Source organism: Misgurnus anguillicaudatus, chromosome 2 (genome assembly GCF_027580225.2).
Source record: "Misgurnus anguillicaudatus chromosome 2, ASM2758022v2, whole genome shotgun sequence".
In the NCBI taxonomy this organism is placed as follows: domain Eukaryota; kingdom Metazoa; phylum Chordata; class Actinopteri; order Cypriniformes; family Cobitidae; genus Misgurnus; species Misgurnus anguillicaudatus.
Genome location: NC_073338.2, coordinates 33,891,202 through 33,908,882, shown reverse-complemented (window position 1 = coordinate 33,908,882; position 17,681 = coordinate 33,891,202). Strand labels below are relative to the sequence as shown.

General features: G+C 38.3%; 1 protein-coding gene across 3 annotated transcripts; it reads right to left on the bottom strand.

Annotated features, from left to right (window-relative positions):
• Positions 1–2,303: 2,303 nt before the first annotated feature.
• miga1 (mitoguardin 1) lies at positions 2,304–17,434 on the bottom strand. Of its 3 annotated transcripts, none has more exons than XM_055202811.2 (16): positions 17,298–17,434; positions 16,375–16,529; positions 15,183–15,351; positions 14,934–15,037; positions 14,694–14,829; positions 13,873–14,009; positions 12,236–12,356; positions 11,640–11,734; positions 9,844–9,962; positions 8,800–8,872; positions 6,728–6,814; positions 6,550–6,648; positions 6,001–6,135; positions 4,999–5,052; positions 4,759–4,875; positions 2,304–3,644 (listed from the first exon to the last, which is right to left on the bottom strand). In XM_055202811.2, the coding sequence occupies exons 2-16, from the start codon at positions 16,462–16,464 to the stop codon at positions 3,417–3,419; spliced, it is 1,764 nt and encodes a 587-aa protein (XP_055058786.2). In that variant the 5' UTR covers positions 16,465–16,529; positions 17,298–17,434; the 3' UTR covers positions 2,304–3,416. The 3 variants fall into 3 exon arrangements, with proteins under 3 accessions (XP_055058786.2, XP_055058785.2, XP_055058787.2); XM_055202810.2 differs by having other exon boundaries at positions 17,294–17,429; XM_055202812.2 differs by having other exon boundaries at positions 11,640–11,731; positions 17,294–17,429.
• Between the last annotated feature and the right edge of the window lie 247 nt (positions 17,435–17,681).

Sequence of the window (17,681 nt, the reverse complement as noted above, 5' to 3'; positions counted from 1 at the left end):
GGCAAGGTGGCTTGGTCTTGGCAAGGTATGTGACACATGCAATAACTCAATTCAGTGCTGTAGTGTTGCTCATGATTGTTGTATTTCATCTGGTTTGCCGAGGTAGCGTGCACTGTTAATGCGAGACATTTCCTCCCTCACAGGCAAGTTTAGGAAGTCGGTAAGAAAGTATGCGTTTTTACATGAACTGTTCCTTAATGTGACTGCAAACATGTTGCAAGTATATTGTAGATTATGTTGCTGCTTTTTTACAGGCCAGTTCAAGAGTTCAACAAGTTCATGCCTTTGCAAAATTACGTGTCCCCTTACTATATTTGAAATGTTTCAAGTCCATCATTTCTGTATATATTTCTCTAATTGCTGGCATTTCTAAACCTTTTGATACGATTAAAAAGCTTAAATGCGAAAAGCCTACTTTTTTGTCTGTTGGCATTCCTCCAGTATAGGCCCTGTAGGTTTTTGGAGACTCTGACCTCTTCCACAGCAGTGAATAAAGAGCTCTCCGCTGTAAGTACAACATGTACATAACTTGTATGGCCCAGTTTCTGTTTTGCTGTCAATGCAATGTCTTTGACCAACTGAAACGTAATGTATTTAGCTATCTAAATGTTGCCCTTTTTTTGGGTAAGTATTTTAGGGCTGTAATCAATTCAAGTTACTGATGTCTCTTTCAAGCCTGTGATTTGACCATTTTTCACATGGGACTGTTATTTGTACCGAAATCAGATTTTTGCAGATCTTTTAGGAATTGTCTCTCAGACGTTTTCATATAAAACTGTGAAATATATATATATATGCCACTGTGCAGCACAATGCTTCTGTCAACTAAGAAACAACATTGTCTAGACATGTACATTTTTCTTGTGATTTCTCGGCTGTTATTAACTGCATAGACCTAACAAAAAAGACCCTCATGCAAATGTCGACCTCTGTTTTTGTGATCGAGGTCATTTGAAGGCTTTCTGATTTGATTTGATTTGACTGTTTATTAGTGGCACAGTGAGAGCCATGCAATGTTTAATTTTGCAGTGTCATCCCTGACCTTGCACCTTAGGTTCTGCAGCAATAACACAGGTAAGAGCGTCCTAAGAAATCGATTAAACCTGTGACCTAGTGTAATGCATATACTTGCAAAACGCAGCAAATGACCTCCGTTTAAATGATAGATGTCTCAGTTTCTTGCAGTTAACAGACATGTCAGTATTTAGCATTTAAAGGTCTGTGATGAAGTAATGAAATGCATGGCATTGACCACAAACCAATTTGTTTTTCCTTTCCCAATACATTATATATAAGATGTAATGCAGTTTAGTATCTTTAGATTTACACTGTCTTTAATATAAATATATGAACTCAATGTTATTGACTGTTCATTGTTAAAACATTGGTAAGTGTTAAGATTGCTCATATAGTAATTGTTTCATCTGCCTTATTACTGTTCCACATTGCATGCAGATGCAGATTAATTCAAAGTCAGCCCTGTGAATGAACTGATTGATTGATTGATTTGATAACACTGACGTATACTGTGTGTATGCTCATGTTTCATTGGATTGCAAGCTTTATTGATGCCCCTCTGTAGTGCTAATGTTTGTCCCACATTGCTGCCTTCATTCTCACTCACAGTGTTGAAGACGCTGCAGGTGTAGTTCGTAGAATCAGGTCCTGAGCTAGTTTGTCCGTAAGGAGGAATCCTTTGAGTCTGTCCCTCCGCTGAACGTAGACTGTTCGAGGGCTCCAATTATAAGGTAAAAATATGTCATGAGGAATCTGTCATTGCAAAGTCAATGTTTTTAAGTTTAGGGCGATGTTGTTCTGATGAAACTCGTGTTTTGATCTAGAAATATCTAGCCTATGTTTCTGTATTATTGGTTGAAAAATGGCTCTCTGAAATGTTCTTTGAGTACATGCTTTGCATTTTGCTGATAAGCGTAGGGAATTTGTGCATAAATGCTATACAGGTGGACCATGACCAGGAATTTTTCTTTTTTTGGCCAGACTGATACGGAGAGTTGTCTTTACACTTAGTTTGTACATTGCTGCATATCTTTTTGTATGCATGCAAGATGTGCTTTCCTTTTTGAGCAAATTGTTCACAACAGAATTCGTGGGGGTCTAAAAGCGAAGAGAAAATCGGAGGCTATCTGAGAAATTTGGAGCATGCCTTTGAGGTAAAACACAAATGCTATCATGAACTGTTAAAGATGAATGTACTTTTGCTTTTTTCAATGAGAATTGTTGGTTTGAAATGTTGGTTGTCGCCATTTAAGGTTGTTGCCATTGTCAATAAAATTGTTATCTTTGAAAATGTTTGTTTTTATTTAAGTTAATACAAAACAGCTCATAATACATAGTTAAGCTAGAGAATGAACATAACACTATTTGCTTTTATCTTCGGAGGAAAAGCTGTGGGTCACAATACTTTAAAGAGTTTGTCAGCAATTAAAGGGAAACGCCACAGTTTTTCAATATTTTACTATGTTCTTACCTCAACTTAGATAAATTAATACATATCTATCTTTTTTCAAGACGTGCACCCGATCCCTGCACAGCATGCCGTGAATGTGCCAGCATTCAGCCCAGCCCCACTCACTCCCCAGGATCCAAACAGGGATAAACCTAGGTCGAAGTGTTCACTTGTGTAACTACTCGTGTAACAGTCTTTAAAAAGAGAAAACATGGAAGTGTTTGGTGGCTTCTAAATTCATCCCTGTTTGGATCCCAAGGACTGAATGGGGCTAGGCCAAATGCCAACACACCCACAACGCACTGCACAAAGACCAAGTGCACGCATTGAAAAAAGATAGATATGTATCAACCCATCCAAGTTGAGGCAAGAACATAGCAAAATACCGAAAAACTGTGGTGTTTTCCCTTAACAATTCACATCTATCAGCGAAACACTTAACATCTCTTTTAAAAAACTTTAAGGTCTTACGAGACACTTGACAATACATGTTCACAATATTTTTCAAGTTTTTTTACACAAAGCACTCGAGGTAAAGAATCTTTTAAAAAAAAAACGATCACTGGGACACCACATGAAGCCTACATATAAAAAAATACCATTTCAAAAGATGTAAACAACACTGGTCCAGAAGCACTTCCTGTTTCAGTTTTTTAACACTAGTTGGGATAAAATACAACCTATAGAACTGAATCAAAAATTTAAACATCTTAAAGATAACGATATAATAAGAAACAGTCACAAACTGAAACAGGAAGTGTTTCTGGACCAGTAGTGTTTACATCCCCTGAAATGGTCTATACACATTTCTTTCTAATTTCATTTTAAATATGGCACTACTATTACTGCTGCTCTTCATGTCATTTATAAAGGTGCTCTGCAGTCCAGATTCAGCTGCTTACTGTGAATAAATGTCCATGAAAACATGTCGTGCAGGAGGGTTTACATGTCAGGTTACCACCTGGACCTGGGTCTCCAGCAAAGCACTAGGAACCAAGTGCAATGGTGTGCCAACGCAGCCGTTTAAGTGATGAAGTGAGTCGACACCCAGGTAGGCGAGGAGAAGCTCAGAGCGTCTGTGCAACAGGTGCAGGATGTCCTCGGCAAGAGTATCCAGACTGGAGTAACGTACTTTATCCAGGTCAAAGATGTCCTTTAGGAAGAACAGCACCTGCTCCTACAAGCCAAAACAAAACCCAGATAGTTTTCTCAAATGGCCTCATACACGGCCTGTCTCAAAAGTTAATTATTGATGAGACGACTTCTCAAAGACAAATGAGGCTTTGTGTCTTGAACAAGTAAATCCTGAGAGCATGCTCACACAATGTACTATTATCTCGGTCTATAATATAAACTGATATGTCAAATGCCCAGAGCTGTATATATGTAATCTGAGACTAAGATATTTATTTTTCACGCCATTTCAACATTATGGCTATATTCATGGTGACATACTGTCAATCCCAAGTTGATCCATACACAGTAGAGCGGTCCTTAGAAATGTTCATTTGTTTAAATGTTCAACTTTCACCCCCTAAATGTGTTAGGATATCAATAAAAACACACTTTGCAAAATGTTGAATTTTTCCTGCAATATCTAGATGATGCTCAAAGCCTTTGAATATTTCCGAAATCACATATTCTTGCAAAAACTGTACCATTTAAAAACGCACAACACACATAAAACTTGCTTCTTGAGGGGTAACTTTGTTCCTGTTATTTTAGTCTCTTCTGATCCGAGTAACCATATAGCGGACTTGCTTCCTGTTGCTTCAGCCATAGATAGTGTATATTGTCTATTGTGCTTCGTTCACATTGAAGCTTTCTTGCTTTGAAAGCTATATCACAACTAAAACAGGAGTTTAAATTGCTTGGAACACAGTCAAATAAGTCCATTGCTGCCATAATTATATATTATTAAGCAATGCTAGCACAAAGTATCACATAATACGTGAATGTGTTAAACTTCAAAGGTCTTGAGAAACCTCTAAATATTGAAAAAATGTTGCCCAATTATTTATTTATTCAAACATATTGTTGGGGTGAGAGCATGAACTTTTAGAAGTTGAAAAATAAGGACCACCCTAATACACACCTAACTTGCATGTTTTTGGCCTGTGGGAGGAAACCGGTAGGTAAACGTATGCTGACACAAGGAGAACATGCAAACAAAATAAGCTGACGTAGCCAGGGCTCCAACCGGCGGCCTTCTTTCTGTGAGGCAACCGTACTACCCACTGTGCCTCCCGCCCCCAAATGAATACTACGAAGATGATGTAATTATGCCTTACCTTGAAGAAGCAGCAATAATCATGCAGGGAGCTTTTGGGGCCCAGGAAACCCCAAGCCAAAACGGGACTAATGTGTTCACATACTGCATAGAAATGAGCAATAAACCCATCTTGCACCTGTAACAAATAAATTAAAAATTGACTAGTCTACTAAAAGTAGTCTAATAAAAAACCTTAGGTCTTAAAATCATTAAAACGTAGGCAGATGATTTTAAGCAAATATTCATCCCAACACATTACCTTTATATGTTGCCTCTTCTGCTTTAGAACGGACCAACAACTTGATGCAACAGCCTGTGATGGCAGAGGATTTTAAAATCTACAAAAACTTCTTAATTTGTGTTGTTTACAGTTTTATCCTACATATAAATCAACTTAAATGTTTAAAATAATCTGTAGCTGCGTGTTCATTACAGATTTGAGCAAAACTTGAGCAATATTTTCTAGAAGTTGATAAAAAAACTTAAAGGCGGAGTCGACTACCAAAACACACTTATAGCCAATCAGCAGTAAGGAGCGTGTCTACTAACCGACATCCTTGCCGGGTTGCGTATGTGTGGGTCGGGTCTATCAACAGAAGGTCCAGATTCTATTGGTGTAGGGGCGTGTTTGTTTAGGTGATTTCAAATATCAACATTGGCTTTCAAACATCGTGGACTCCGCCTTTAAGTGAACCGTTGATATGCGACTAATCAGTTTTTCCTCTCACGATAAGTTAGTCCAAACATCACGTCAACTGATGTTGGTAGATTTACTAATATCCCATCCACCGAACTAGGCATTATTTTTAACCTGAAGGAGAGTATTATCCAAACATTAATGCCAAGAAAAGCCCCTTATACTTAGAAGCGACAATGTATGAGGTGTTCCCTGAAGGTAATAGTACATTATTTTTAATCAAAAGAGATGTAGGAGTGTTATCCAAACATTTTTGGCCAGGAAAGCCTCTTATATTTAGAAGCAGACACACATGGGGTGTTTTTTGGGAGGTTTTAATACATAAGTCATCTTTAAATAATGATTATGTGACTTGCGTACATCATGTGACCTGAAAATGCGAACTGCAGTTTTGCAAAATACACTTTTTACGAATTGCATGAAAAACGACCTGATGTGAGCGCAACAACTTTTTTGCAATTTAGGGGAGTTTTTGCGAAACTGACACGTTTCCGCTGACCTTATTTTAAATTCGCAATTTAAAAAGTAATGACAAACGCAGCTTGTTACGGATTCAAAACTTACTGTCTCTTTGAAGGAGTTGTTGAGCCAGCGATTGTTGACCACATTCTGGATGGAGATCGGTGGATTCTCCAGATCCTCAAATGAGTCCATTAGGATGAAGTCAAGAACAATGTCATAGAAGTTTAAATGCTTCACCTAAAAAAGACAAGCAATGACATTTGATTCATTTTACTAAGAATAGTGAAATGTATTATGAATAACAGGAAAATGTGTTTTGGTTAACACGGGTGATTTACGTTTTTTTAGGATGGGTCTTAAAGGAACAGTATGTAGGATTGTGGCCAAAACTGGTATTGCAGTCACAAAACTTGTGGCTAAACCTGGTACTGCAATCACACAACTGGTGGCCAATAGACAAAATGACAACATAAACATCAGTTGAGGGCTGCAACTCTCTTTTTAAATGACAATATCCTGGCCAGACCCATGTTGTCAGTGATATAAGTATTTGAAATGAAAATGATGGGCCATTTTATGATTAATTGATATCAATTTCTTACATACTGTTCCTTTAACTGTTACATAACTGTATAGCAAAAGATCTCTCACCCCTCTTGCCGAAAGCTCAATTTCGGTGTTCTCCCAGTGATCCGATTGCTCGAGGAAGCAGATCATTTCTTCAAAGACCTCCTCAAATCTTTTTGGGCTCTGCAAAGCACACAACAGGTCAGCTGGGTTGGAAACTCGAGCTTCATACATACGCAATTAGACACAACGGATCACCTACCTTCCTTGCTTTGACAATTATTGAAGATAATATTTTCTTTCCCGTGTCAGCCAAAAATGCCCTAGTTGCCCGTTCGCATAAAATGACCTGAATTGAAAAGCAAAGGGCAGTTTATCACACAGCCTCCAATTCACTTTACATTATGTTAGCCCTAACCCACACCACAAACCACACTAGTCTATTAAAGATATATTAGGTAAGATTTTACCACTAGAGGTCATACTTTCAAAACGCTGGAAGATGTCGTTTTCAACATTCAGAGACGTATGGAATTTGTTATTCGTGTTCACTGATGAGGTTATAAATGATTTTGTGTTGCCATAGTTTATACAAGCGGAAACTGAGGATAGGCTTTATTGATAGGCGAAAATGACAAGACATGAGCCATTATTTTTTAAAATAGGAATTTCTCTGGATTTACAAACCCTTGGGAACTTTTAAGCAAGTACACAACTGCTTGAAATAGATCACTTTGTGCAAGTGGTTTTTGCATATTTTATTACAAAAATCTTACATATTGTGGCTTTATCATAAGTCCAATAACACAAACTAAGTTAAATATGTGACCATGTCTGTGAAATTCAGACTAAAGTCTCAATCTTATCATGAGATTAGAAACATCAATGTTTAATTTCACGGCACGCCTTGATTTCACATCAATTTCAATCTATGACATGATCTTACTCAGTCAATATTAAAGATCAAAGTTATATTTCCACAGAATGTCCTTTACATGCCGTAGGATGGTTTATGTAGAAAACAGTAAATCACAAAAATAAATTTAGTAAGTTAAGTAACAAATGCTTGTTGAAACAGATCAAATAGCATTAACTATTTAATGTCAGTACATCTGGGACTTTTTATGAGGGTTTTATTACCTCACTAGCCTGGGTGCCAGCCGATCTTAGCCCCGCCCACCACTATTTGAAAATCGGGGAAGATCGGTCTGGGGATTCACCGTTGAGGAGCTACTATGCGAATACCAAAACCGGCCGACGAATCAAATTGTGAGGGCGGGCTTTATACGATGATGGACAGATGATCAACAGTAACGTATCAACCACGTCACCACAGAGCGCGTGTGTTCAATCTGTTTACAATGAAATGGCTGCCGCTGGTGAATTCAGATGTGTGGATTCTGACATTGAGTCTGTTCTAAAAGATATCGACAGAGCATTGATTTAAAAAGCGGAACAGAGAAACGCGATCAAGGCATTTGTTTATGTTTTCGCCGTCCTTCCTATGGAGGACAAAGTTAAAGAAGCAACTGAAATGGGTATCACGGCGATGCAACTCGGCGCGCACGACGAGATGGATATAATTAGCGGTCGTTGCCAGCTTCTTTTCGGAAGCCTGGAATCGTGACTGCTGAATAAGTGGAGGGACATGCTAGGCTCCGATATTTTTCAAGCCAACGTAATGGGTAGCTATCGTCGTGGATGAAGTTCACCTAACGTACAAATGGTAAGAGATAGTCTTACTGTATGACTTAGTAAATACTTAATGTTGTGATATAAATGAAATGTTGTAAACATAGTAGGTGTTGATGTACCTTCGCTAACTCAGACTTAGTATAATTACAATGATGTTAGTATCATTGTAGCGAAATTACTAGCAGTTCGGTCAGGCTGCTTCAGGCCCTGTCCCAAATGGCGCACTTCATTTGGACTTTCGGTCTCGTGGCCTTAAATTGCGCGTTCTCGCTAAGTCTACGAGTCCGTAGGGTGTTCCATCCGTCACTTCCACGCTCCGAAGCGTGCTCATCAGCGCCTCCTTTGCTCTCTTGATGCGGTCTTCAGCGAAGGGTTCTTCCCTAAAGTCTGGACTACGTGATGTCATCAAAGTGTGGACTCTGAGGAGGACCACAAGTCCGGAGTGTGCCATTTGGGACAGGGCCAAAGACGCCATTTCAACATAAGTCACACACTCCGTTGCTCTGATTGGTCGTATGTCTATCCAATTGAGTGCAGAGGCATTTTTCGGTTTAGACCTGCCTCATAATTTTAGCTCAATGGAGCGGTATCAGACTCAAATTCTGACTAGAATTGAGTATGACAACGTCAGGCTATTACCTCACAAGCCTGTCGTATACAATGCAGCTTTGCCAGGAAATCGGTGTCTCCAAGACATTCAAGCATCTCAGTTCTGTTCATGAAGAAAACAACTAGTTAACAACAGTCTGCATTTACTTAGTATAACTTGCTAACATTAACTTAAATAAACTGAGGTCAAACTGAATTGATAGTTCTTTATAAACAAACAGTTTAATAAAACAGTTCAAATAAATATTATATTATATTATATGGCAAATTATTTGTAACCCAGACCACAAAACCAGTTTTAAGTCGCATGGAGATATTTGTAGCAATAGCCAACAATACATTGTGTATGGATTCAAATTATATATTTTTAATGCCAAAAATCATATTCAATGAAGATTGCCTACCGTTAATATATCAAAAATGTATTTATCATTAGTAATATGTGTTGCTAAGGACTTCATTTGGACTTCATAGGACTTTTTGGCACCCTCAGATTCCAGATTTTCAAATAATTGTATATCGGCCAAATATTGTCCTATCCTAACAAACCATACAATAGACAGCTTATTTATTCACAAACAAAATCTATTTTAAAAATGGACCCTTATGAGTGTTTTTGTGGTCAAGGGTCACATTTGTACTTAATATTGACGCATTTATTCACAATGTTCAACTGTACAATTAACCACGTTTATTTGCCAATGTGACTGGCAGATTATAATTGGATATAAAACCCTGATATGCTCTCCTGATTTTGCCAAGTGGTTAATGTCCTCAAGGCAAAATTATCTTGACCCTGGGACAACATTTCAATCAACCAATCAGATTTAAGAAATAAGTTTACAGTTTGTTTTAAGTTTAAGCTTACCATTGTTGACCATGTCCCTCTGATTTTAGGGTTTGGTTATGGTTAGGATTGGGGTGGGCTTAGGTTTTATTTAGAAAAATGTTGTCCTTGGGTCAACACAATATGTTGCCCTGAGGACATCAAACACTTGGCAAAATCAGTTCGAGCGATAGAGAGACCCATATCTACGTATGATAAGTATCCCATACTCGAGATCCTTGACTCACCGCAGAACCCGACAGGAGATCCTTCCCTCTTCAGCCATCTGTAGCGCCTCCTCATAGAAGGGATAATGACACAATGACCCCAGGGCATACACACTCCTCATTTCTCTTTGTTCAGTTAACTGTAACACACAACACAACAGTCACCAAAACTGGACTGACCCCAAATCTCACAAACCCAACATTTATTCATCCTCATTACTGTAAAGCATCGGGTTTCGCTTCAGAGTTTGTTTGTAACTCAAAATGATCATTCATTCCTTGTATTACAGTCCAGCAAAGTAATGGGGCAATAAAATAACCATTACGATTTAAAGGAACAGTTCACACGAAAATCAAAATGCTGCCATCATTTACTCACTGTCAAGTTGTTCCAAACCTGTATAAATTTCCCTATTTTTCCCCACCATAAAGCCAATTGTGCTACTGCTTGATTACAAATATTTCCCTTTGTGTTCAAAGACATTTATACAGGTTTGGAACAACTTGAGAACAAAATGATGACTGAATTTCATTTTTGGGTGAACTATCACTTTAAACGTGTAGTGAGTAGATTTCAGCGACATCTAGTGGCGAGGTTGCGAATTGTAAACAGCGGCTCAGTCCACCACTCACCCCTCACACATTAAGAAGCTACAGTAACCGTCACAGGACAAACACGTCGTTGTCTGAGACAACATAGTGGTGAAACGCGCTCTGTCGAATAGTTGTACGTTTTACAGTACACACACGGCACTGAAGCGTTAACGCTTAACGGAAGGCTTGTCTAAACCGTGGCCAACAGCCAATCACAGTGGCCGCTACACATGCTCCGGTCTTCCATAAACGTAATTGGCTGACCCTGCCTAGGTTATTTGCATAAGGCGATTTGATTGGCTGACGCACGCGTTGCCACTTGAAAAGTTGAGAAAAAAAAAGGTAATGTGAAGCGTTAACGCTTACGCCCCATGTGAACGTACCATTAGGGCTACTGTAGATACATGGCGGCGCAAAATGCCGACTTCCATGTAAGGAGATCCGCGGTGTATGTAGATAAAAACAGGTAATAAAAACAATACATTATTTAAGGTCTTAATACACCACTGGTAATATAGTTAAGTATATTAAATTGCATTATAGATCCTCCTAAAATTTACACACGGCACCTTTAAATTATAAACCATATAATTTGCATTACGCTAAAAAGAAAGATCTTTTGTATTATGACTATGGGGATTTGATTTGGGGTGAGGGCTTAGTCTACATTTAGTTTGGAGACCCGTCCCTGTTGTTTCTCCTAGGATCTTCACCCCCTGACTTTGAGGAATGCTTCCAAACTATTTTTAGGATTCATCGTGAGGTTTGTTTATAGTCATGACCCACTTTTCCTGCTCAGCTCGGTTCTCACAGTGACATGATGTCAGATAAAACTCTTTTCCTAAGTGCTGAAAGTGAGATATTACTGTAATGTTTTGGTGTCAGATCTTTATGACATACTATGATAAAAATGGTTTTGCATGGGGTATGTTCAACATGATAAACCCATTAAACTTTACTGTTAGTTTTGGACATGCTTGTGCACAATGGATGATCACTGAAATATGTTGTAGCATAACGTTCGTGGTTCTTACAAGTGTGCACATCAGAAGGCTGTCAATGACTTATGTAAGGGGTATGATCTGGGATTTTTTGTCAGTTTGTAAAAAAGTACAAGCTTTTAATCTCCTGGTATGCACTCACTAACCAATGTCTCCAAGAATTTGTGTCATGCAGTACATGAAACTTCACCACTTAAAGCAAAGGTCTTAAAATTTCCTCACCTCTGCGGCCGACACAAAGGAATCTGTGGAGGCGATACTGATCGAGTCTCTGAGACAGATGTCTTCAAGGTCCTCTTTCACAGATTGTTTATCTGCTAAAGAACATGAGCGCATACAGAAGAATGTGACACAGAGCTTCGAGAGTATCAAATAGTACATGTCCGTGTTGTGTATATTTAATAATGTAAACAGCATAATTCCCCATGCACTGGAAAGTGTGTGAGAGGTTGACCAGTAAACAGTTGTAAGGGAAGAACTTTATTTAACATCTTAATCTGGATACAGAACATGAGCTGAGCATTAAGCAGCTCTATTTAGACATTCGAAGTTGCACATCTACCGCTTGTCCTTTGTTGTTGGATGACCTTGCATCATTATTTATGTTATTTACATCAAATATTTCAAACAGAATCTTGCTGTAGCTATTCAAATATGTGTGCTGTGTAAACTAGAGCCGAGTTGCATGCTTATTATGTTTGCATCGCTATCAACAGATAATTTGCATATATAAAGAGCTTCTAGTAAGATGTTTTTACCTCTTCTATAAATGTTGGTTCAACTGTTAAACAGATTATCTGTTCAGTTGAGAGACTCACCATTAGTAGGATGTGTTGAAGGATCGGTCATTCCCAGGGTTCCCTCGAATTCCTCCTGTAGCCGATAGGCTCTCTGTAGCAGAGACTCCAGCTTATGAATGAAATCTGTACTGATGATGTTCTAATAAAATTAAACATGATCAAGTCAATTTTCATCTACATAGGGCTTTTCACAATGCATGATGTTTCAAAGCAGATTTACAGAAAACCATATTGTTGTGTTTCTTAAGAGTCTAGCAATCAAAAGTCTACTTTGTCATGGACTTCATAACATGTTTGCAGTATTCAGGGTTCCCACACCCCAGTTAACTTCAAATTCAAGGACCTTTGAAGGACTTTCCAGGTCCAATACCCTCAAATTCAAGGACTAAATGTGGGGAGCAAGGTTACATTGTGTTATCTTTTAAGATACATTGTTACAGTTCCCTTTTGAGGGAACACGCGCTGCGTCACCGCGGTGACACTTTGGGGATGCCTCCAGGGGTAAGTGCCTCTAAATGTGTATATCAAATTAAACCAATGGTGAGGCTTAATGACAAAGACAGAGTGACGTGGGAGCCAGGAAGTATATCACTATCTGAAATACTGCCAAAGAAGGCGTTACAGGGACGCAGGAAGTATGGCAAAGGAGACGCAGCGTCTCATTCCCTTCTCAGGGAACAACAGTTACATACGTAACCCGAGACGTTTTCATGTGTCAAACACAACTATGCAAAAAAGCATTTTGGTATGAATCCAGACTTGCATACGTAAGATATAAACATTTAAATTTAACCGTTCAGCATGTGTGCTTAAAAAGTCTAGAATTTTTATTTTGTTATCCTACACTACACAGGGAATAATCTGGATTTTTTTCCAGAAAACTTCTTGCACAAAAAGATTCAAGCACTTTCAATGACCTGTATCTATGTATGTATATTTTCAAATACTTCCCAGGACCTTGAATCTTTTTTCCCAGATTCACAAACTTTCAAGGATTTCAAGGACCCGTGGGAACCCCAAGTATTGTAGTATATGTTGAAAGGCAGAAGAGTCTGATAAAAAATGCTAATTAACAAGAAATCATGCCAGATGCACTTAGCTGGTTTTGCATCTGAACTCTTCATATTTTATCTGATTAATTTTAAATGGAAATTTAAACCCATGACTGTTATAATTAGGGATGTAACGATTCAATCACGATTCAATCGCGGTCTGAAATCGATTCTGAATCGCAAGGCTGCGATTCTTCGTTTTATACACAGCTTGTGCCTGTATTACGGCATTTGGTCAGTAGGAAGTCCTTATCAATCTAAAATCATTATGAGTCGGAGTCGTTTATAACGTGCATTTGAAAAAGCAACACTCGTTAAACAAAATCATTCAAAATATTCTTTATTATCATGAAAATAGCTGAAACAATTTGAAGAACAGCGTATAAATATTCATGTGTAGACATTTCCTGGAATAGCGTTTGTAATGCTACTTCTTGTGTGGCACAAAGGGAGTTTCTGCATGGGAGCGCCCCCTGGCATTCGGATGTGCCGAGATTTCACCGTAATTCATTCAAATTCATTCATTGAGAAAACGCGCATTTGCACGATGAATCGTTACACCCCTAGTTATAATCTATTAGTTAAGCAAGAAAAACACAATACCTCCATGCTTTCTTCTGCGATGGCATCTCCAGCTCCCAGTTTAACTGCAGCACAGCTGGCCTCGTCCTCAGCTTGCCGGCTTCGGAAGGTTAATGCCTGCTCCCAGCGCTGCAGGGCCTCCTCGAAGAGCTCCATCCCTTTGTGAGCACAACCAACAACACACGTGTCAACAGGTCACTGACATATTGAAACGTCTTGTCATTTTAACTGAGAAATTGATCATCTGCAAAACGTTGCCAAAATGTCCTATTATTAGAAAATTGTGATGATGATTTTACATTCGATTCTGTTTTTTAAGATTAAAGCCTTAACCCTTTTCTCGCCAATTAAGAAAAAACGCTTCCCTGCCAATGACAAGTTTTTCTGGCAATCCATCTTTCCGCTATTATTCACCAGGTGGAGCTCTTACCCAATTTAAAAAACCCGGAAGTATTCCCGGCATACACTGCAGGATTTTTGCCCTCCTATAAGATCATCTACTTATCACACTGTGCGAAATGGATAGTTTAAACTTGGGTACAACAAGCATGTAGACTTTACGATAATGACACCTATTGAATCGGAGGCTTCGGCAGCTGCGTCACACGTTAGCGCAACCTCACCAGCATGCGCTAGTGGTATTAGCAGCAAACATGCTGAATTTCAGAAAATTATCATAGGCAATCTTTAGATGCAAGGCCGAGAACACAGCCGTCTTTGAACCTCTCTCACTGTACGACATAGGACCACCGATAAAGAGCCACAATCACAGCAATTGCGACGATTATTTCCCGTCTTTATTTTAATATCTAGATGAATTTTTACTGTCTGCTAGTTCTCACCCATCAGGTAGAGATTCTCTGGACTGGTGACAGGGATGCTGAGCAGGTTACAGACATCACCATCATTTCCTTCCTCATCCCAGCAGCCGGAGCTGTTAGCACACGTGCAACTGCTGGAGGAGTGTCTGCTCCTCACCTGAGAAAAATGTGCCAAATTTGTGCCAATATTGTTTAAATCAGCATGTCACAGTACGTATTAAATAATAACAATATACAAGCAAATCACAAAAAGTAGCTTACCGAGGCCAGACTGTGCAGGGAGCCTGAGAACTTGCTGTACAGGTCATTGAACTGCACATTAGAAGAGGAGTTCACAGGCAGATTTTGAGCACTGCTAGCAATCTCTGAAAGAAAAGGTAGACAGAGCACAGACACGTCAGTACAGCATATATGTATATATCATCACATCCATTCAAGAACACAAAGTAAAACAAAACCAAAAAGATTGCTAAAATAAAACAAGCAGTGTTGGAACGCGAGGTTTATTACCTTTAGTCAGCGGAATACTGGTGAGTAACTCAAACTTCTCCTGCTCTACAGGCGAACCAGCTTTTTTCTTGCCCTTCCTCCTCCTGAAGCGGCGAGCGAGGAAGATAAGGGAGACAGCACCGAACGCAGTAGCTGCAAACAGCTTCTTAGTGCCTGCGCTTAGCGTCACCTGGTCAGGGAGGTAAAGGGGAGACATAAGGCAATGCTCAACTCAGGATCAACGTTCAGCTGTAGCCACACAGAGATCAATGTGAGATCATGTTGACAAACAGAGGGTGAGAGAGTCTGACAGAGTGATAGCAAGGATTAAGTGACTTGAGACGACTGGCTGGCATTTGGCTGGAGGTGTGGTGATTGGCTTGGGATATCTGAACTACCAAGGGCAGATCAAGGACCTCTGAAACCACACGAATTAGCAAACATTTCTAAAAACATGACTTGATATCTCATATAATTTCATATGTCATACTTTTATTGATTTTTAAAAATAATTAGATGCAACTTAAACTTGCCCTCCAGTCCAAAACGTATTGAAATGAAACTGCAAAATGTCTCATGTAACTTTCTGACATTAGACAGATGCTTATCTTATAAACTTTAATTTTAAATGACATACAAACAAATAGAGAAACATACACACACCAAAAGGAACTCACAAAACAACACTGTAGCAAGTTATTAGCACTATTATTAGCAACCTAATAAGTCAATCTCGGCGCTATATAAAGCATGCCTATGATTGCCACAGCATTTTCCAAGCTGGCATTGTTATGCATTGTGAATCTTTATTCCACAGAAATTTATATAAAAACAGAAAAGCCTGTGGTTGGGAATAGCAGAACTAGCAATCCCATGCATCACATGCTTTAGTAATACTCTGTAATATCTGTTTAAAACTTTCCCAAATCTCCAGTGGTGCATGCATTTAAAATTATGTATTTAAAGCAATATTTAAAAATAAGAATATTAGCCATAACAGTTACAATATTTTAATGCCAAATGACAAGTGTTTTGTAGTAAAATGTTTATGACAACAGTGCAATATTCTTGTTTGTGCAATATTTTATCTGTGCAATATCCTTGTACATTCACTTGTTACAATGACAATTAAGAATCACAGGAAACAGGATGGCAAAATGTGGAGGACAGGATTAAAAGGCTGCTGGCTTTATTCTCCTGTTGGTCTGTTTACCTGTGGGAGAGAGCAATAGACCGACAGAGGCAGGTCCACAAAACGCAGTGCCGCCACCTTTACGGTCATGTGCGTCATGTCCTCCGTCATGATGCCATAATCCCTTTAGATGAATATCAACTACAGCCCATTCTTCACTGAATCACCAGTACAACCTAATAAAACAAACATGATGTTACAAGCCTCACATCATTTTACATTTTATGCCATTAAAAACATTTAATGATAATCTAGACACAATCTTGTACTGCGCCATAAGACACATTTACTTCTATGCATGGGTCAATGACGTGATATGCATATTTTGGTGCCCGGGGGCATTATGTTCTACATATCTTGATTTATTTATGACGTTACTTTATTCTATGAAACCTATTTTTTTATTATACTTTTTTAGTATTGTATAAAAAATTGTAATCAGAAGCTTATATTGACAATGATTGGTTGTACCACCTGACTTTTTTTTTTTTTTTTGAATGGGGATATCAAAAATATAGTGGGATAAAAATCATTAAAATGTACTGAAATGTTCTTCAATAAATAAAACTTTTTTAAACACATTATTCTATATAAGAATTACATGAATTCTTTTTTAAATACGTTTTTAGGAGCTTGTTTTGGCATTGACCCGCATGTCAATAAATCACATCACAGGCTGACATCAAGTCTGACAACAGCTGAAAGACATTATGCTAAAATACATTATCCACTGTTTAGTAACAATCACCCAATGACCGTGGTTTTAAATAGTCATGTGTTTAAAGTAATTATTTATCAGAGCATTAGCCACATTTCCCTTGAGTTTCATTCATTTGTTGTTAATAGTATATTTAACACATTAATAAAAATTTCACCAGAGCTTTCATGACATTGGATATGTAGATTTTGTGTTAGACAATAAATTAAACGATTACAGTACCTACATTTATTTCCCATGTCATGTTATCTGTCCTTTATTACTCAACCCAAAGCGACACACTACGTGCGGCGTAAGCGATCTCGCGTGGAGGTAGAAAATCTGCGAATCTAGAACAAGCGTCCGGAAAAAAACGTCCGGTGACAAATTTCAAAATAAAAGCACATCCAGAAAAATGTAATAAATAAATTATTTATATTATGAAAACATTATAAATACACGTATAAACACATGTATATTTCGTATATGTTTATTTCGAAAAAGTCTAGTTTACTCAAAATGTACATTCTTCTATCTTTTTTTTTATTGAATTCATGTACAAACAATATAACAATAGAAATAGATGTTAACATAAACGTACAAACCAGGTGCAGGTGTATAAAACAACAAA

Coding starts and splice junctions, on each gene's coding strand:
- miga1 (XM_055202811.2), bottom strand. CDS start 16,464: ATGACGGAGGACATGACGCACATGACCGTAAAGGTGGCGGCACTGCGT. Junction 14,830..14,933: donor CCCTGCACAGTCTGGCCTCG/GTAAGCTACTTT, acceptor CATTTTTCTCAG/GTGAGGAGCAGACACTCCTC. Junction 6,815..8,799: donor GTATACGACAGGCTTGTGAG/GTAATAGCCTGA, acceptor TTTTCAATTCAG/GTCATTTTATGCGAACGGGC.